Consider the following 22,454-nt stretch of genomic DNA (forward strand, 5'->3'; position numbering starts at 1 on the left):
TGTTCCTGCCTGCATCTTACATCCTGCCACTATGTGTTGGACTGTCTCTGAGGCCTCTCTGCACAGTCTGCACCTTGGGTCCTCTCTAGTGTGGTAGACCCCTGCCTCAATGGATCTGGTGCTCAGTGCCTGTTCCTGTGCTGCTATGATCAGTGCATATATATTACTGACAAAGCTTTGTTGGCAAAAGACCTAATTTCAGTGCAGCCGTAATGGCATAATTCTGCTTCGGCTTATATAGCTCAGATGGTGTTTGGAAAACAGGCATAAGCACACTTTTTTGGTATATGAGAGCGTTTCTGGTATAGCTATACTGATCAGCAACATCTTCCGAATGTAGACCTGGCCTTAGCAAAAAGCTCCCGGAGCAAGTAGCCAGATAATTATTTTAGCCTGTAGGTGGACCACTGTTGAGATTTCCCCTTATTAGACGCTTGTCTACCTATATCATATTGTACTACTGTAAATTACTTGGGTGGTTTTCATGATATCCACTAGGGAGAAGCCAAACTGAGCAGACTGTGCTTACAGCCAGTTTACCCAAAGTGCAAACCAAGAGTGAAATAATGTCTAGATATCATTGTGATGGGAGTTTTAGGACTACAGATAGGTTATAATAAATGCCACTTGCATAGCCTTAGAATGGAGCCTGCAGCTGCAGGTTTTTTTATAACTACAGGGACAGGTTAAAACTGTTCAACTACAGGTTTGCTTCACTAGTGAAATCAAACAAAAATCAATTTCTATTCACAGATCATGGACGAACATATAGGCACGCCAAGCAGTTATAGTTGCATCTATTGTTCATAACAGAATTATCTATATAAATGAATATAAAAGAGGTGGGGCCCTAGATTTTTTCTGGCAAGTTACAGTCCTGTGTATCACAACATTTGGAAACCCCTCTGTTACAATCATATCTCTTCACAGGAGATTGAAACTTAGCTGGGTGGAAAATAGTTTTCTCATCTCATGAATATTTTTGAGCATTGTGGGGTGGTTTTTTTTGAGTATCTCAATTTGGAGAAAAAGTTGAAAAATTTGAAAATAATCATAAACCAAAAGAAGCCAAACCTCCCAAAATTCAGTTTTAGTCATTGAAATGTTTGGTTTTGGTCATTTTGAAACATTATATTTTCAATTTTGACATTTTTTTCTTTTCTAAAACCTCTTTAAAGGTCATTTTGAAAAGGAAAACAGGATTTTTTATTTTGAAAATACTGACATTTTTTCTTCCCCATTTTTTTAGTTGGAAAATTCATCAAAACTCACCGTTTCATGAACAGTTTGGATTTCGATGAATCTGCATTTTTCAATGAAAAACAATTCGTCCAAAAATTCCCAACCAGCTCTAGTTGAAAGGACAACTGCCCAGGTGACAGAAAGAATTTTTAATCTACTTCTCGACTAACCTTTTAAAAACACAAATAAACTAGTGCATCTACTTTAAAGCCCTACTGTACTACAAGGGCAGTGTGAAAGAGCCTTAGTGTGAATGAGAATCTAGTCAAAAGTATTTGGATAAACTTGCAGTTCAGCAACATACACTGTTTACATTACTAACACCCCATTCTGTTGCCCCGCTTGCTCTCTTGTTATGATTACTAATTATTCATTGTGTGCCAGCAGTGTACTTGGTAATGGAAAGGTAGCTGGTGACACTGAGTAAATCAGAGATGGAACCAAGCCTGGATGGCATTTGACTCAGAATCTGAATTTCCTAAAGTTCAGCACTGCTCCCATTTGGGGGATTCCATCATTAGCAGCCATAGGTTAAAACAGTCACAAAGTTCAGTTGTCCACAATACACATGGTTGTAGATTTTAAATGATTCCACAAAGCTATGCTGGGTTTTAAACTGCCGCGTTTTCAATCACTGCAGCATTTTGTTAATGCTGTCGTTTAAAGTTAGCCAGGTCTGCAAGAAAGTTAAGAGGCAGTTTCAGCCTCAGGTATAATATTAGAAAGATGCGTAGGAAGCCAAGAGAGCTAAGAACCCTCAAGGGAATGGTTGATGGAGAATGCAGTGACTTGGGGGTGAAGGTAGAATGTTATAGTCCTTATCTAACTGGCAGCTCCTTTTCAAACAAACAACACACACAGGGTGCACAAAACACTCCTAGCTCACTGCGGAAAGTGGATGGGTGAGTGGGGATTTGTTATAACTCTGGCCTCCATGGGGAAATTACTATATGCAAGTTCATCTTCATTTTCTCAACAAGTATGCATTATTAATAGATCCACACACATAGACAGTATGATGTTCAAAGCCTGTGCCCTTTAAACCAAACCCCACATTTATTTAAAACTTAGGAACAGGCTTAAGATCAGATTTTAAAAGGGCACATCAATGGAAAAAAAATCACCTAGATGTCTGGAGGTAGTGAGAGTTTCACTCCTACACAACAGTGAAATCTTATAGCACTTCAGAGAGAATTTAGGTTTAGAACTATCCTCACTACTGCTAGTAGAAGGAAATTGTACCATCCTGTCCTAACCCCACATCTAACTCTACATATATCTCAGTTCTCAGTGTGTGAAGAACATACTGAGCCATGCAGTAATGATCTGTACGGTATGGAATTGTACCAGGAGTATGGGAAATGAAGAAACCCCCAAAAGGTGCAATGGCAAAGGATTTTATTTACAAGATAAAGGAGGTGCCTAATACCTTTGAACATTCAATATGCCCTGGTCTACACTGGGGAGCGGGGAGATCAATCCAAGTTACGCAACTTCAGCTATGTGAATAACGTAGCTGAAGTCGACGTACTTAGATCTACTCACCGTGGTGTCTTCACGCTCGCGGCGCTGGAGTACAAGAGTCGACGGGAGAGTGCTCGGGGGTCGATTTATCGTGTCTAGACTAGGCGTGATAAATCGATCACCGCTGGATCAATCACTGTCCACCAATCCAGCAGATAATGTAGACATACCGTATGTATTAAGCAGGAAATACACAAACTGATATTTCTCCCTTTACTTAGATTGTGAAATTCTGTAAGAAGGACCATTCTTTTTGTTTTGTGTACGTATGACAAACAGTCCTAGTCTATAACTGGGTCTCCTAGGCGTTACACATAACAACAGCCTATTATTTGTGAACTGTTGCCAGTGTGCCCAATGCTGTATCAGACATGCATAAAGTCACAGTCCTTCCCCAGAAGAGTCTACAGTCTAAAAGATTGTAAAGAGGATCCAGAAAAAGAAACCTTGCTAAAAACCCTATTGTAACTCTGGCAAACCAGGTGCCAACTCTTTCCAAGACTGCAGGTATTAGCTAAGTAAGACTCACTGTTGAAGACCAGAGAAGTTCATCTGTATATTAGTTTTGCTCAAAATAGGTATTAGTCTTATAAGAGTGTATTTAGTGTTTTTTACTCTATCAGATGCTTGTAAATTGCATGCATTAATCTCACTTGTAATGTCGGTATTCCATGTCAGGGCCGGCTTTAGGAAGTGTGGGGCCCAATTCGAACAGTTTTGACAGGGCCCTGGCAGGGATGACTAAAAAAAAAAATAAAAAAACCACACGCACGTGTAAAAAAACACACACGTAAAAAAAAAAACAGGTGGAGCTTGTACTCACCAGGCGATGCTCTGAGTCCTCGGTGGCACTTCGGCAGTGGGTCCTTCACTCGCTCCAGGCCTTTGGTGGCACTGAAGGACCTGCCGCCGAAGACCCAGAGCAAGCGAAGGACCTGCCGAAGTGCCGCCGAAGACCCGAAGTGCCGCCAGGTGAGTAAAAATTAAAAAGATATCTCTAGCCAGGGCAGTGATTCGCACCAGGTGCAGGGCCCTCTTAGGCGCAGGGCCCGATTCGGGGGAATTGGTGGAATAGGCCTAAAGCCAGCCCTGTTCCATGTGATAAGAAAATCTGTAGATTTTGCTTTATAACTTTGAAAATGTTTGCTCTGAAGTAGTGAGCCCAGGCATGGGAATCATCCCCCACTCCACCCGCCCATCCAGAAGAGCTATCAAAATCAGATGGGCCATCCAGGAACATCACCACACAAAGGATTGGTCAATGGCCACATCACACCTGGGAAATGCTACATGCAAGGAATTTCCTCCTGTGGACTTAAAAGCTGAATGAGAGAAATAGAACAAAAAGGTTCCATCTCACTCTTCCCTGTTTGAACCCTTACATGGCCAGAGTCTCTAAACGGAGGCAGAAATCCCTAGGGTTCTCCCTGAAAGACACTTTGAATTGACAGATCACTACGGCTCCGTCAATTTTAGGATTCAGATGGTAAACCATCTGTGTGTATACGTTTACTAGCTTTAGCCTGTAAATAACTCATTTCTTTTTCCTAGTTAATAAACTTTTAGCTAGTTTATTACAGGACTGCTAGAGATGCTGTCTTTGGTGTAAGATCTAGGGTACCAGTTGATCTGGTCTCTTGGGACTGGAAGCAATCAGACTGTGGTGTGATTTTTGGTATAAGTGACTATTTATCACTAAGTCCAGTTTGTCTAAGTGGCAAGATAGACTGGAAAGGCTAAGGGGATTGTCTGTGACTCTATGGCAAGACTGAAACAGTGATCCAGGAGTTCACATTTGTTACTGGCTTAGTGAAATCTAATTTTAGAACACACCATCAGTTTGGGGTGTATGCCCTGAGGTAAGCACTCAAGCCACTCCGGAGGGCATGACATCTATTCATATTTGTAATACTAATTCTAGCAGAAAACGGCAAGGTGAGTTTGCCTCTAATTAAGTTAAATCTTAAAATGGGTTTTAGAGGGATACTGTCCAAGGATTACTTAACCTTTTAGCAGCTAGGTCATGAGTATGTTTCTAATTATAGAGGTGTCTGCCTTCAGATTTTTAGATACCTTATATTAATCTCACTTCAAAACTCAAGGTCTTTTTGAGGCCTTTCCAATGCTTTCAAGGGTCTAAATGTTTCACACAGACCCCCGCTCCCATTTTGTGGGTCCATTTCTTAGTGCTGTTTTTTTCAGTATGCTGCCTTTGACCTCAATATTCATTAATGATATATCTTAACATTATAATTATTTTCTATACTGTAAAACCTACACACAACACTGGATGCCTTAGTGAGTCATTAATGTCATTCAGTTTTTATGATTATTATCATCAGTGCCAAGGACCTAGTCATGGACCAGAACTCCATTACATAAGAATATAAGATTGGCAATACTGGGTCAGACCAATGGTCCAGATGCCAGGTGTGTCAGAGAGAATGAACAGAACAGGCAATTATTGAGTGATCTGTCCCCTGTAGTCCAGTCCCAGCATCTGGCAGTCAGAAGCTTAGGGACATCCAGCACATGGGATGTGTCCCTGACCATCTTGGCTAATAGTCATTGATGGACCTATCCTCCATGAACTTATCTAATACTTTTTTGAACCCAGTTATACTTTTATGCATCCCCTGGCAATGAGTTCCACAGATTGACTGTGTACTGTGTGAAGGAATACTTCCTTTTGTTTGTTTCAAACCTGCTGCCTATTACTTTCATTGGGTGACCCCGATTCTTATGTTATGTGAATGGGTAAATAACACTTTCCCATTCATTTTCTCCACACCAGTCATGATTTTATAGACCTTGATCACATCCCCCTTTAGTTGTCTCTTTTCAAAGCTGAATAGTCCAAATCTTTTTAATCTCTCCTCATACAGAAGCTGATCTATACCTTCTCGGTACCTTTTCCAATTCAATACATCTTTTTGAGGAGGGGCAACCAAAACTGCATGCAATATTCAAGGTGTGGGCATATCATATATAGTGGCATTATGATATTTACTGTCTTTATTATCTATCTCTTTCCTAATGATTCCTAACATCCTGTTAGCTTGTTTTAATTGCTGTTGCATATTGAGCAGATATTTACAGCGAACTCTCTTTCGTGTATGGTAACAGCTAATATAGACCGCATCATTTTTGATGTATAGTATGTTTTTCAATGTGCACTACTTTTCGTTTGTCAACACTGAATTTCTTCTGCCATTGTGTTACCTTGTCACCTAGTTTTGTGAGATTCCTTTGAAGCTCTTCATAGTCTGCTTTGGACTTAACTATCTTGCATCATCTGCAAACTTTGCCACCTCAGCGTTTACCCCGTTTTCCAGATCATTTATGAATATATTGAACAGCACTAGCCTCAGAACAAATCCCTGGGGAACCCTGCTATCTATCTCTCTCCATTCTGAAAACTGACCATTTATTCCTAACCCTTTGTTTCTTCTCTTGTAACCAGTCAGTGATCCTTCTGAGGACCTTCCCTCTTATCCCATGACTGCTTCCTTTGCTTAAGAGTCTTTGGAGAGGGACCTTATCAAAGGCTTTCTGAAAGTCTAAATATTCTGTATCACCCTTGTCTGCATGCTTGTAGACCCTCTCAAAGAATTCTGACAGATTGGTGAGGCATGATTTCCCTTTACAAAAGCTGTGTTGACTCTTCCCGAACACCATCTACGTGTCTGATAATTCTGTTCTTTACTATAATTTCAACCTGGTACTGGAGTGAGGCTTGTCAGCCTGGAACTGCCAAGATTGCCTCTGGAGCCTTGTTTAAAAAAACACATATCTGGGCTTATCCACTGTGCTAGGTGCTGTACAAACATAAAAAGACAATCCCTGACCCAAGGAGCTTACGATATAAAACAAGAAAAAACAGGTTAATACAGACAGATGGGGGAGGTATGAAGGTACATGTTTGAAAGTTTAGCAAATGGGCAGTGCAGTTTGGCATCATGGGCCAATCAGAGGCAAGCTTTGACAGCTTGACAGTGCAAGAGAGATGATAAGTAGGGTGGGGATTGACTGTGAAGGGTCTTGAAAGTGAATACAAGCAGACAATGTTTGATGTGATAGAGAACAAGGAGCCAGTGGAGGAATGCAAAACGTGGCCAAAGCATCAGACTAGGAAAATTATCTTAGTAGCAGCATTTTCAATGGATAGAAACAGTGCAAAATTGCCTTTGTCAAGGCCAGAGAGAAGGTTGTTGCCATATCAAGATACGAGATGACGAGAGCCTGGATAAGTGTATTAGCTGTCTGGATGGGGAAAAAAAGCTGCCTCTTAGGTTAAGTCTTCACTACCCGCCGTATCGACGGGTAGCAATCGATTTCTTGGGGATCGATATATCACGTCTCATCTAGATGAGATATATTGATCCGTGAATGAGCTCCTGTCGACTCCGGAACTCCACCAACACGAACGGTGGTAGCGGAGTCGACAGGGGGAGCCGTGGACATCGATCCCACACCGTGAGGACGGTAGGTAACTCGTATTCACGTAGCTGAAGTTGCGTATCTTAGATCGATTTCCCCCCCTAGTGTAGACCAGCCCTTAGAGATGTTGTGCACAAAGAATCATTAAGATTTTGACAGAATCTAGATATGTGGAGCAAGAGAGAGAGGTCAGAGTTGAAAATGACACGCAGATTATGGTGCCACATGTTGGAATAGTGGTAAAGAAAATGGAGGAGCTAATTCACATGGTATCAAATTCCATGACGTGTAAGTCCTTCTGGGAAAATTGTTGAAAGGTAGTAACAAATATTTACCTCAGATGATCTAAAAGTCACTAAGAAAAATTACATGACCAACGCATATAGGGTAAAATCATGTACCAGCTAAAGTCAAGAGCAAAATTCCCATTGACTTTGATGCAACTGAAATTTCACCCAAAATTTTCAGTGAAGACAAATCTAATAGCTGAGAATTATAGGGAAAATTCTGGTCCCATAGAAATAACTGGGAGTTGATTTCCATGAGACCAGGATTTACATAAATTCTCCAGAAGTGGAAGCTATAAAAGTACTTAGCATTATGAACTGGTAGTTAGGCCTTAATGATCATGAAAATCTAGAAGAAAAATAATGTTCCATCTAAATGGAAAGGCGGAAGAAGCATTCCATGAAATTAGATGAGTGATTCTCTGACTGGCATGACTAATTGCCGTATTCTCCAGCAACTTGTGAAGAAATAAAAGTCTCATTATAGCATGCAGTCAAATAACTGGAAGTAGCATTTGGCTAAGGCAAAATTAGAAGCTGCACACATTAAATGAGATAATTTATTGCAGCAGAAAGTTAACAATAAACAATACCAATAGTTAATCAACCTTAAAGCCAAATAAAACAGAACACATTTGATATTGCTTTCCCACATATCCTTTTGTTAATAACTTGTTATTGTCTTCGCAACACATGAAAGAGCACTGCAGATAATACATCTAGGGCCTGATTCATCTCTCTGTTACTGCAGTTTTATGATGGTGAAACATCATTGATTTCTATGGGGTAACACTAGCATAAAACTGGAGTAACACAGTGCTAACTACTCCTGATTTTTCATCTTCCTGTAATTTTACAATATACCTAGTTTTGATTAAAATTTAATCTCATTTTTAAAAGATATTTTGGCACTTATTTTACCTCTGAAAATAACTGTTTTCTTTTTTGCAATTATTAATTTATTTGTTTCTTTAAAATAAAGTGGAGGCTGGTGCTTTGGAAAAAACCTTATCCTTAATGCTTTTTGTTTAATCTTTAGACCTGAACAGCTGAGCTAATAAATAGGTCATTATGCTGATTCTCCTATTTGCCTTTTCTAAACAAAGTTTGTTGATAGTTTTAAAATACAGATTTGAAGAATAAGGATCAAGACAAGCATATTCCTTAAAGATTGTGGGTCAGATTCAGATGTAATGTGTAAGGTGATGTAAGTTATATATTAGTGGGCATTTGTAAAGGAATTTAATTGAGTGTCAGGTGGTGTAATTTACATAGGAGCCAGAAAGAAAGAAACCAGTGAAAGAAACTAACAGGTGTAGGATAAAATAGGTCAACCCCTCAACTTCAACTTGTACAGTATGTTTCTCCAGTCTTTCAGAGTGAAAGTGACAAACTGAGATTCCCTTCCACACTCTTTGTTACCTTTAATCACACCTTTGAATTTGGTCACATAGGTACATTTCAAAAGTCTGATCATCCAGGGTTCTTGATTTCTTTCTCCAGTGGAATGAGGGGTTGATACAAAGGGGTGATTGGAGAGGGAATGGCAGCAAGACCAACAATCAGCATAGTTTCAGGGTTGTATGGGTCAACTGCAGATGAAATGGGATGCATGTGATGTTTCCCTAATTTTTTTGGTGACTGTTTTGCTATGATACAGACACACCCCAGTTCACTATAAGACAATGAAATCTTAGATTTTGCTAAAAGGGAGGGATGAGTAGCCATTTCTCTATATTAATTTTGTTCTGTGAATCAATCAGTGTGGGCAATGAAGAACAGTGCATTAGTATCCATTGTACAGCAAATCCATCTCCTTTTCATTTTATCTTTGTCTAAAAGCACAGAAAGTGGGAATCCCAAAATCTTTCCTGACTCCATGACTAATCATATACATGTTAGAGCTTGGGGGAGGGGAGGGAAAGTTTTTCTTTCACAGGAAATTTTTCAAGATTTTGAAATTTTTCCAACCAAATTGGCACGGACTGTCAAAATCTTGAAAATTTGCCTAAACCAAAAATGTGAGGAAAAAAATTGGCTCCGGTCAATGGAAACATTTTGTTTTACGTTCAACTTCTTTAATGAAAAAAATTACCATTAACTTAAATTTCTAAATGAAAAGTCATTCCAATCCAAACAAGCAGAACTTCTTGTGTCGAAAATGTCCAAGTGAGATGTTTCAACAATTTCAACACTTTCTCCCCCAAAATTTTTTAAATCAGGAAGTTTGTCAGAACTGACCCTTTCCTGCAAAAAAAAGTGTTGGTTTAAACAAATCTGCATTTTTTGCCAGAAAAAGGTTTTGTTGAAACATTACTGACCAGCTCCAATACACACATACACACGCATGCGCTAATGCCACTTTGGGGCTCTCCACTAAGGGCTTGGCTACACTATCCGCCGGATCGGTAGGCAGTGATCAATCCAGTGGGGGTCGATTTATCACGTTGATAAATCGACCGCTGAGCGCTCTCCAGTACTCCACCAGAACGAGGAGCACAAGCGGAGTCGACGGGAGAGCGTCAGCTGTCGACTTACCACAGTGAAGACACTGCAGTAGGTAGATCTAAGTACATCGACTTCAGCTATGCTATTCACGCAGCTGAAGCTGCTTATCTTAGATTGACCCCATGCGGTAGTGTAGACAAGCCCTAAGACCCACACTGTGGACAACTTCCGCTCTTATTTACATACGTGCAACCTCGAAAGAAATTGCCGTGGACATTAAAACATATGATAGAGCATATTCTCTAGCTCGCTCTCTCTCTTTCATTTTTGTTACGCTTCCTGTCAATGGGAATTTCACATACTCTGCTGGAGTAGAACCTTACTCCAGGACTAAGCCCATTAAAATCACTGAGGCTACTTGGGCAGAAAGATACTATTAAACCTGAGTGCAGGTGGCAGAATTTGGCCAATTATTGTTGAAACATTCCCCCCTCACATGCAAGGGTCCAATTCAGCGAGGTACCTAAGCATGTGCCTAACTTTAAGAAGGTGAGTAATCTCATTGAAATCAATCAGATTACTCATGTACTTGAAGTTATACACATGTTTAAGTACCTTAAGGGCTTACATGTAGGATGACAAATTCAGTAATTACAATGATTGATGATAATGCCAGATAAAAATGCTAAATAATCTTGTGTCTTGACATTGTAACACTATAATAAACACTGTAATTACTTACGAATCCACATGGTTTTCAAAGGAAAGGAGGATCGGAAAAGGCGATGTCTTAAATGCACACTCAGCAATAGCTTCTATTACTTCCTAAAGAAATTAGGACACAGATAGGTTACAAACCCTTCATGTCTAAATGAGGTATATTTTGGTTCCTGATCTAACTTATCTATCTGTAAAGCAAACACAAAAGAACTCAAAACCATGCTCACACCTTTTATTCTGAACAACTTGAAAGCTCTGGATGTGCTTTTTCAATCTGATCTACAATCTCATCTCCAAACGGTTATAAATTTAAAGTGTCATCTCACTCCAGACGTGTTTTTGTGCCTCCCTGTGACTGAACCAATAGCTTATTGTAGAACTTTTTGCAGGTCATGATTCATTCCATGCCTAAAGTTATACCTTTCATGGATTATTTTGAATAATTAAAATAACCATGTTTTATTTGACAAGCCTGTTGTATCTTCTAAGTATCACCTTTTTCTTTTCTCATTTCTTTTTTTTTGTAAAACCGTAGTACTCTGATGCACAAATTTTCAGATCTCTCCTGTTTCATGTGGGAAAACCCTTCAAGGCACAATATAAAAAAGATTGTTTCATGGAGTTTTAGCACCCTATTGCGCAATAATCTATAAAAGATGTGATTCAGAAATGGAACTATTTATTTGTAAAGGCTGTCTTTCAGCTTTGACTGAAGATGGCAATAGTTTATCTACCAGAGGAATCATTTTATGACACAAATTTTAGCTGTGTGCCCATTTTATCCTATATCAATGCACTTACTGTTAGAAATAATTCACATTTTCCTCTTGAAATATAAACCTGCTTCCAGATGAACGTGGATTAGCATTGAAGGCTGTTATAGCCATACAGTGATTAAAAAAATCATGAGTCAAGTACCAAAAATCATACAATAGAATTCAAAATAATGAGGCTTTTTTAATCTAGTGAGAGTTCTTTTTTATTTGCTTTCTGGCTTTTGAACTTTTAGAAGTCACCTTCCCAAGCTAATCTATACAACCATGAAGGTTAGAAATTAATTTTATTTTAATGAAAGCTGAGATTCCAGTGCATTCACACAACTCTAGGGCCTAGGGCTTTAAGAAAAAACAACAAATATAGCGAGAGTTGGCAACACTGAGTGTATATCTTGATATTTACATTTTTCATGTCTCTACAGAGAGATCAAATTATATCTATACTGTATGGAGCAGATTCTCACCTGAAATCAATGGAGCTATGACTGTTTACACCATCTGAAGAACTGATTCTACAGCTATATGACTTTATACATATGTATACATGCACTTCCCATATAATAAATAGCAAACTTTACACTTAACTACCTTGCCGGCGCTCTGACCATCTCTATCAAGATTACTTCTCATGCTCTAGCCTCTGAGCAGCTTCAAAAGCCAATTGTTTTTTCCTGTTCCCAAATGTGGAATCTTCCTCCTCAGGGCCTAGCATGGGTCACTTCTATCTAGCAATGGGTTTCTGGTTACGTGTTTATTTGCAAAAGTAAAACTGACAAATAAAATGATACATAAGTAAGTAAAGTTGGATATCTCGTGAACCATGAGAGCTAGCAACAGACACTGCATACGACTGGACAGTACAAAATACCTCCCTGTAGATGAAACTTGCTTCTAGCTCAGGTAGATCACAAAATACTGATGTCACCTTACATTTGTGACACTGGGTGGGATTTTTTTTATTAGTGCCTATGCGACCTAGGCACGTAAGTCCCACTGAAAGCCAATCTGGCATGTGCACCTAAGTCACAAGGATCTTTTGAAAATCCCACCCATTATGATCTACAGAAAGGTTAGTTTAGATCTTTAAGATGTAGTAGCTCTACTCTTTCCTTCCCTTTAGACTTCACCACTCTCGCACACGGACCGCAAGAGCCCCTGAAAGTATAATAAAAATAATCAAGCTGCAGGCCCTCAACCCTACTGCATAGATCTATTTCTTATTTTGTGGTAGATTTGGGCCAAGTAGCATTCTACGAAATGTTCTTTCTAAGAGACCAGTGACTCATGTTCAGGTGAAAGGGTACAGCATGTCTTACATTTCAGACACCTGCTAGGGATAGTGAGCAAAATTCTCTTCTCCTCTCCGCACAATAGTATGGATAGCAGTGGGAGCTCTGCATGTGTAAGGAAGAGCACAGTATGGAAGATAAGCACCTCATTGTGCACTTGGAAGGAGAACTTTCCTCCAGTTATGGACTAGTTCTGTACAGTCATATGAAACTACTTCCTCAGCTGTCACTGCAACTCCTAAGATGGGATGAAAATACTGAATACAGGGGAGAAAAGGAAATGGGGGAAAAGTCAGCTTGAAAGGGTAAGAGCTTGGACACCATACTGGGATTGGCTGAATCTGTAGATGTGAGATTCAAATATTGGGTCAATGAAGTGATGGGTCCTTTTTGAGACACTGGGCTTTCTGCATCTCCAAATTTATACACAGATCCACTTCAGTCAGTGCAGAAATGATGCTAAGATCCATGTTTCACTGCAGCAGGAGCACGACTCACTTGAAATGATTCTCCAAAGAACAGGCACAAAAAGTGCATATAACTAGAAAGCAACTCCTGACTTTGACAAGAGGAATATGGTTGGTTTTGCTATAAGGCCATATATCTGCAGTGGCTCCCAATCTGCAGCAGAGAAAAGCCTCACAAATTGCTCTGAGTCATGAGAGGAGACAAAAAACGAATGAAGTTGTCTCAAAGTGAATTCATATTACTTTTTGTCTCTGCACTTCAGAAAATCTATTTGTCAGTCAAAACCGATGGTCTGAGCAAACAGCATTGCCTGTGACAGCCACGCCAAAAGCAGAAGTTGTTCAATGCCCTAGCACTCAACATCCAGAGCCAATGATCGTTCAGAACTGAGTCACACACCTCTGATGCGTTCTGTCTACTGCATTGCTCCTTCTACCTCAGTCAGCATACACTTTAGAGGCAAAAAGAGAAGCAGCAAGAAATAAATAAATACGTGTAAAAGACATTTGCATTAGGGGTGACTGAAAGGTTCTCATCATACTCAAACTTCCCTCCCACTCACTTCAGATGCCAGCAAGATGTGAACTGGATCCTGAAATCTCTTGGGTCCAATTCTTGTGTATGCTTTAAAAGAATCATACAGATTTTTCTTTATACTCTTGTACATGGCTGAGGAGAGGTTGGGAACCACCTTATTTAATTAAGCAACTTTCAGGAACCAAACTCTACACCCATCAGCATCAACTGTTTTCTCAACTGTGAAACGGGAAGGTTAGTAATAATAGTGCCAGGGGTTGTATTTTACAATCTCCTGTGACTTAAATCTATCCGCAGAGAGTTAGAGAAAAAGAGTGAAAAAAGCAGAGAAGCAGTTCAGTCCAAGTGAAATATAGGTACTTTGTTGTTGTGTTACTTGGTTTTTAAGTGAATGACTAACAAGACAAGAAAACACTTGCCCCTCACAGTGAAAGAGACACACACAAAATCTGTAGCTGTTAAAATGGCCAAGCCTATCACCAGTAATACAAGGATACTTCATAGAAGGATGATATTTTCCCAAATGTCGTCTGCATATTAGTAAGCCTAGAAATGTATTTCCATGGAAAAGAAGTACCTTAAATTAACAGTAGGTATTTCTTTCAGAACTCTAAAATGCTGCCCTTACATAGCATTTTAGATAATGTTCTATTACCGCTATCTAGCATTTGTGCTGGAGACACAAAAACTGCAGATCAAATACATGCTGTAGACTGAAAGTGAGATAGCATTTTAGCCAATAGACATTACTGCTGTGGACTAACATTTACCATTGATGACAAAATGCATGAAATTCAGAAGCCTAGAAACATTCTCTCTCTCTTACACACACACACAGATGTTTGTGGTCATACTTGCTGTACTTCAGCTCCCATCCCCAAATACCAGGTTTATCTTCATGAGATGATCAAACACATTACTGAAAACTTTTTAATCGATTATGACAAATGCTCAGGTCTCACTCACACTGTTAATGTCTCACTACCTGGATGGGCAGCCCATTGTCATGCTAGTTCTTGGAATTCACAGTTTCGTTATTCCTTTATCTTTACAGTTACTATCTTACTGCCTTCTAAGCTTCAGAATTTTTATTTTCTGCTTTCCCCACTAACCCACTGATTCCCAAGCTGTGGGTACCAGACTGTTCAGGGGAATCATGGAAAAACATCTCAAGTGTCACTGAAAGTGCCAGGGTGTTGGCAGCTTTTTAATGCCTGGAGGGGAAGAGGTCCTCTGCCACGCTGTGTGCACTCCTGCCTCCTTTCTCCCTCAGGGGACGCTATATAGAAGTTCTCCCTGCAGGCCTTTCTGCAACCTTGGTGCTAATAGTCAGACCTGCAGGGGGAAAGGAATGAGTAAAGCTGCAGGCCACGGAAAGGAGAGAAAACATATGACAGCAAACTTAGCAGGGAGTTAAGAGTCCCTGCCAGATAGAGAAGAGAGGGAGAATTGGAGCTTTGCCTCCTTTTCTGTCAAAATCCTCATTCAGGCCTTCTTCTCTTGCTTGGATTCATTTTGTCATGGCTTCAGTTCCAGCTCTTCAGACTCCGGCCTATACAGGATCCCCCTGCTCATCTTCTCACCTGTAATAAGAAATGTGGCCACATCTCCTCTATCGTCAGACAACTCCACTGGCTCCCCATTCACCTCAAGATTCGGTTCACACTTGCCCTCCTTGTTTATAAAACCTGCCATGGACTCCATACATGTCTGTCTGCTCTATCATCTAGCACCGGTCTCTTTTCTGTCCGAATGTAGCATCTCTCCATTCATGATCTTCTTCTTGCAGCTCTGGACTATGGGAACATCCTCTCTCTATCTGTTTCAGCAACTCTCCACTTGTTTTCAACACTCATCTAAAAACATCTCTTTGTCACTCAATTTCTCTTTCCTTCTACCTTCACTGTTTTTAACTCTGCCATGTGTTGGGACACATTTTACATGCGAGGAACTACCCCAGAGAAAGTGACAGTGTGTTGCCTCGTTATACCTTGAAGGATATTTCCGTTGTCATGGTGAATCCATGTGTAATGACGGGCTCTTCTTCTGCTGTTCGTCCCTTCCAGCAGTCTAGCTCCACACAGCGGCAGCCTGACAGGAGCACTTGGCGATACATCTCTACTGAGGAGTTACCAGCCAGCTGTCCAGCTGCAACAAAATAACAAGGACATGAAACAAGGGGATTTATTCTGGGCTGCTGGGGTAATTATAACAAATTTACTAATAATGAGAGCTAATAACATCATTCCCCCTCTGATGACAGGCAAGCTGCCAAAGACATCTTAAGAGCATCAGATCTAAATGAAAATGACTTAACACAAGACAATGCCATAGCCCAGGGTCTGTCTTTATTTACAGTGGTGTAAATCAGGACTAATTCCATTGAAGGCAATAGAGTTACCCTGATACAAATCCACCAGGAGACTCGAATCAAGGCCTGTACAGACAGAAAGACACACACACAAGTCAGTGTGCCTCATTATTATTCTCCTATCTTTTAAATGTTTTCATATTGCAAATGGCTGATAAACATGCATCTTTGATATCAGTGAGATTTTCTGTAATAATTGCAAGGCTTCATAAACAAGGTTTTAAAAAGTTTCTTGCTCCTGTTGCCTTCAAAAGTAATTGCTCAGATCCCCAATTTAGCCTGAATTCCACATTAATAAAAAGCTCTTTTTAAAGCCTCATTTCTAAAGCACGTGTTACACTTTAAACAAGCAACACAAGATACAAAGGCTACTCCACAAAACTGGGACAGTAGACCTCTTTTTGTTGTAACACACAAGACAGTGTAGTGCAAGAGAAAATCAACAGCTGTACAGTCACTCATGGATCAACTGTAGCTCCCAAATCAGTACTTATCATACTAATCACCACCGTTATTTGGTTAGTTAAATTTCCCGAGGTGATGCCGCACTATGTATTAAAAATGTAATTATATTACCTGTTTGCAATACTGATGTATTGTAAAACTAAAAAAACAACCAACAGCTTTTTCTCAAACATGGAGACTTTAGGGGAAAAAATGTCCTCTCGTTTAAATCAAATTTTTGTGTTTATGAAAAGTTCTGGGCTTCCAGCACTGGAAACTCAATCTTCACAATAGGTTCAGCTCCAGTAATGGCAGTGCAAATATCCTGTGATGGAAGACTAAAGATAGTGGAAGAATGGTCGAGTGAGCAGGATGCCAGCTACAGACTGGGAAGACCTGGGTTTAAGGACCTCCTGTGCTACAGACTTCCTGTGTGACCTTGGGAAAGTCATTTAATCTCTTTACACATCATTTTCCCATTTGTAAAATGGGGACAGCACTTCCTGACCTCATGGGGTTGTTGTGAAAATAAATGCATTAAACACAGGGAGGTGCTCAGATACTGTGATAACAGGAGTCATATAAGTATGTCAAAGAGATATATAATGTACGTGTCGATGAATGCACTCCTCATTCACCATTACTGTGGTCCTCCTGTGGATAAGCTCTCTGTCGGGAGCTCAGCTCCTCTGGCAGTTCCACTCAATTTAAATGTCTACTTTCTATTTTCTCTACACTTTTATTTTAAATCCACATTAAAAATAATAAAAAGCCCTCCTATTTGAAAATGCTTATTTAGGGCTGGTGCCTGGGATAGACAACTGAGAATGGGATTTTTCAAAGGTGCTCAGTGCTGGCCTAACTCTGCTACTGAAGTTTGAGAGTTTTTCTCTCATTTACATGTGTTTAATGCACTTGGTATTTATATGAACCTGGCTCCCTTCAGTTCTTTCTCCCTGCCTCACTGTTATAATCCCCCACATTTCACATCTCCTTCCTGATTTCTTTAAATGTTTTCCCCTTTGATTCTGTACCATAAGTTTTCAGAAGCAGATGGATGTACAAGCAGGTAATCTTGCTTGCAAACACACACTGTGCATGTAGTCACACCGTCTGCAATGCACAATTATCCACTCTCCATGCAGAATGCCTAATTTACACAAGCACATATTTGTTTGCCGCAGCATGCACATTTTGTGTCTGCATCTTAAGTGTCTGTTTTTGAAAACTCAGCTCTAAATGTTTGGGTCCTCTGATCTATGTTGACTGAAAAGTTGTATGTATTTACAGCTGTTTTCCTTTAGGTTGTCTTTGTTTTCCCTCAAAGCAGTCTGAATTTTGATGACTGCTACTGGATTTCTCAGGAGACTATTGTCCATCATCTACTGGTTTGCACCAAACATTTTGGACGTGTGAAATCCTTGACCTCAGAAGTCTCTAACTAAAGCATCATATGCACTGCTTGCCATATGACACTCATCCACGTTACCCTGCTAACATGATTCAAACCCTCTTTGGAAGGATCACCGCTAAGGGTGAGAGGATGTTCAGTGTCCATGAACATTCAGTCCTCAACAAGACTGCCAACCAATGTGTAAAAACAGTATCAATTGGTTTAGTGCTTTGGATGACTAATTTTTATAATACATGAAATAAAAACAATATTCCAAGTGAAAATTGGAAGTTTCCTTCTTCAATACATGCAATATCTGCTTTAGCACCATAGTATTCTAACTGCTACTGATTTGCACTGAATAAGGAGGAACATATTTTTGACAAAACCTGAATTTCCCAGTGTACATGGGACCAGATCCTCAGCTGGTATAAACTGGCATTGCACTATTAAAGTCAATTGAATGATGCCGATTTATACCAGCTGAGGATTCATAGATTCCAAAGCCAGATGGGACCGTTGTGCTCAGCTAGTCTGACCTCCTGTATAGCACAGGCCACAGACCCCCCTCCCCCAAATAATTCCTAGAGCATGTATTCTAGAAAAAGACTCCCAGTCAAAAGCAGCCCCTCACTGTGATCAAGATTCACAACTGCACCAGGAAACCCCACTGATTTTGAATCCAAGGTGTCAACCATTCATCCATTACAGCTGTTTTGGCTGTCAGGGAGTCTAGCCTCCTGCCTCCACATCCCTGCACTTACAATTACCCAATCTGCCTGCAAACAACGATTTGCAGAAACTTTCACTCAGTGATGCTAGTATGTGCGTGTGCACATATTTTCATAGCAGTAAGCTTCATATCTGATGCGTAAAACATCCAGCATCAGATCTGATATGCTCAAGCTGTCGGATTGCCAGAGCCGTAACTTCAAATCTGAATTTCAATGATTTAAACCAACAAACAACTGATGTGTCACATGGCGTAGGACAAAAGCCTGCACTTACGCTTAGCCTCTTTAGAGGTGAGCTCAGAGCAAGTCAGGTGTGAGGCCCTGATTCATCCTTCCTGTGCAAGCAGACTGGCTTGGGGGCAGGGGAAAAACGTATTCTAAAGTTCAATTTAGTACTGCTTCAAATAGATGCAGTGTGCAGCTGCTTCTAGCACGTGCTACTAATCACATATGTTGCACAGTGCAATCCAGTGGAGAAATCCTGACTTTATTAAAGTCACTGGCAAAAATCCCATTGACTTCAATGGGGCAGGATTTCACTCCAGGTGTCTGACTATACTCGCTGGGTGTTATGGTGCATGAGTTGGTGTGCTGGTTAGTTTTCCCCAGTACATTTGTAGGGACTAGGTGTGGAAACACACCACAACACACGGATAAAGAGTCCAGGGGACTAGCACAATGTGGCCATAGGGCTCGAAGTTGGCAGCCTGGATGTATTTGCCCCGGTACTCCATTCAGAACAAGGTACAATACTAGTGTATGTATGTGGGGCTTTGCCCTCCTTAAAACAGAAGCTTGAGGACAACTCTTTAATTTTAATGCACTCTGCCCCACAGGCTTCTGAGCATTGCACTAAAGAATATGCCCAAACTTAGGAAATTTCAAAATGGCAACAAGAATGGGCACAGAAAATGTTAATGACTCACTGTTAAGCAATAGTGAATTATCCCCACAAAACACAAATTAAAGGAAACAAAGAAGTGATGAATGGCCATTAAAAGTTGTGGATTTTTTTTAACCTGCCCTTTAATTTGGGTCTACCTATTTTCTCTCTGTGTATCCTATATTCCCATCCTACCCTTACGGCTGCTTTCTACTGTGCCTGTTCATCTCTGCAGCTAGTGAAGGCTGAACTCTTCCAATCTCTTAGTACCACCTGCTTTAAAGACAGCCTGAATGATTAGTCCTCAAGAACTGAGAGTTTGTCTACACTGCAATTAAACACTCATGGCTGGCCTGTCTCAGCTGACACAGGCTTGCAGGGTTCAGGCTACGGAGCTGGAAAACTGCAATCTAGACATTCAGACTCATGCTAGAGTCTGAGCTCTGGGGCCTCTGACTGTCTGCACCACAATTTGACAGCCCTGCAGCCCAAGCCAACTGACACAGGCCAGACACAGGTGGTTAACTGTGGTGTATACATACTCTAAAGAGTTTTGCCTCCATGGCACACTGAGACTCTGGCAAGTGACGGAGTAGCAGACTTGAGATGAATCCCAAATGAGGGTGATTTATGTTGGGCAGTAAGAATGTAAGAATTGCCACGCTAGACCACAATAGTGGTCCATCTAGTTCAGTAACCGGTCACTCAGAGTAACCAATCTCATCTTCAGGGGGAAGTGTAAGACCCCTATACAGTAGCTGTGTGACACTGTATTGGGGCAGGATGGAATTTCTGACCACAGCTGGTGATCATCTCATGGCCGGAAGGATGAGGATTTACAGTCCTTATAATCCTTACCCTAGCTAGTGTGACTCCAAATGGTGTCAGACCAGTCCTAAAATCTGAGGTACTTATATGGCCCTCATTACCATAGTATTGTAGCACCTCCCAATATTAAACATGTTTTCCTCACAAAACACCCCATGAGGTAGGGCAGTGCTACTTTCCCCATTTTAAAGATGGGGACTTGAGGCATAGAGAGGCTAAGTGACTTCCCATGGTCACATAGGACTCTGTGTCAGAGCAAGGATGTGACCCACATCTCCCAGTTCCTAGATAAGTACTCTAACCTCTCTTCCTTACTAAAATGTATTTCTTAAGCGAGATCATGAAATAACTTACTCTTCACTTTTTTTTTTTTAAAGCATCCTCAAAGCATCCCCATGCCAGTGTGGGCATTGTAAGTTCTGGATGTTGCAACAGAAATGCTGTGTGGAGTAGACAGAGCGGTACCTGTACCTTTCTTGGTAAGAGGTGAAGTTACAAATCTCAATGTTCCAACTAACCTTAACCGCTCAGAGCCCAGTTCTTTTTCCCTCTCCTGGGAAACTCGGGTGGGCTTTTGTGGTCTTCCCATTGTGGGCATTGGAAATGGGGAAGGCAAAGAAGCACCTCCACAAAGCATGTCAGAGTCTCCCCTTGGGATAACAAGCCTGGTACATATCAATTTCTTTGTTAAATTGATGAACTCATATAAGCTTGCAGCGTCCAGCGGGCATAACTGGACATTGCAAGACGGAGGTTCCTAGGGTTGTGTCTGGGACCGAAGATATTGGCTAGTGTCATTTGGTTGCACAATCCAAGGAGCAACTTACATGCCAGAGGCTGTGCGTGAACGGCCCAGGAGTGGGGGTTCTCACAGCAGAGCAGGGTCAGGCTGGCTCCCAGAGTCAAGGATTGGAGTGACCAAGCAGACCACCAGTCCAGATAACTCCAGGGGAATGTCACACAGAGATGGCCGGGGGCCAAGCCTGCTGTAGGGTGGCCCCTGATACCCTACTGCGTGGTCCCAGAAGTGCAACAAGTGTTCAGCGGCAGCAGGTAAAATGGTGAGTAGAGAGGAAAATTAGCTTAGTGCTGCTATATAACACTGCAGTCTCAGAATGGCCACTCTCCCGTCTCACCGTCCCCTTCCTCAACAGCACATTGTTGTCTCTCGAAATTGCGAAGATGGAGCATCATGGTGTTGGGTTTTTTGTTTGTTTTTTTGCCCACCTGTGATTTCCTTCCCACCCCTGAAACTCCCTGGTAACTCACAAGCTGGGAAGGTCTATTCTGCTTGGAAAAGTTTGCAAGATCCCTGTGCAAGGAGGGAAGGGGGCGCAGAGGTGGGAAGGATTTAGGGAAGTGTTGAAGGTTGAAAATAAGCAATGCAGGTTGTGGGCTCAGGACTTGAAGCAGAAAGGCAGATGGGTGGCGCAGGCAAGGAATATTGTTGCAATAAAAGAAGAAGAGAATGAACTTATATCCAGGGAAAACTGCCTTGAATTCTTCATGGGAGATCAAAGAATCATCATAGAATATCAGGGTTGGAAGGGACCTCAGGTGGTTATCTAGTCCAACCCCTATTCAAAGCAGGACTAAATCATCCCAGCCAGGGCTTTATCAAGCCGGGCCTTAAAAAGCTCTAAGGATGGAGATTCCACCACCTCCCTAGGTAACCCAGCTACTCAGTGGCCTAGGAGCACAGGTAGAGGAAATGGACAGTGGAGGTGAAGCAGGGTTGGGAGTTAGCTGGGTAGACTTTGCAGTCTATACACACACACTCAGCCCAAAACTGATGAGCTCTGCATCTTGCATTTGTCTTTCCTCTTAAAAGGCAAAAAGGCAGATGGCAAAATACATTTTAAAGGCTAAATAAGTGTGTGAAAATGATTGTGATAGATAACAATCATTATTGCTTGGCTTCCAGTGCTGCAAGGAAAGCTGCAGCAGTGTCACTCTCCATTGTGACAATAGCAATAACCTCAGGCAACTCTGGAAAGAAATCAGTCACAAAACAGGACAGGCAATTAATGTCTGGAGGATATTTTTTTAAAAAAAATCAGTGGTGAGAAA

General features: G+C 41.0%; 1 protein-coding gene across 2 annotated transcripts in view; it reads right to left on the reverse strand.

Annotated features, from left to right (window-relative positions):
• The window catches only part of PLCB1 (phospholipase C beta 1), a 645,127-nt gene that overhangs the window by 174,390 nt on the left and 448,283 nt on the right, over window positions 1–22,454 (reverse strand). For both annotated transcript variants that reach the window (XM_075064491.1, XM_075064492.1), the window contains exons 11-12: window positions 15,722–15,879; window positions 10,684–10,766 (exon numbers count right to left, since the gene is read on the reverse strand). In XM_075064491.1, the coding sequence (XP_074920592.1) occupies window positions 10,684–10,766; window positions 15,722–15,879 (241 nt within the window). The remainder of the gene's footprint in view (window positions 1–10,683; window positions 10,767–15,721; window positions 15,880–22,454) is intronic.

Source organism: Chelonoidis abingdonii, chromosome 3 (genome assembly GCF_003597395.2).
Source record: "Chelonoidis abingdonii isolate Lonesome George chromosome 3, CheloAbing_2.0, whole genome shotgun sequence".
Taxonomy (NCBI): Eukaryota; Metazoa; Chordata; order Testudines; family Testudinidae; genus Chelonoidis; species Chelonoidis abingdonii.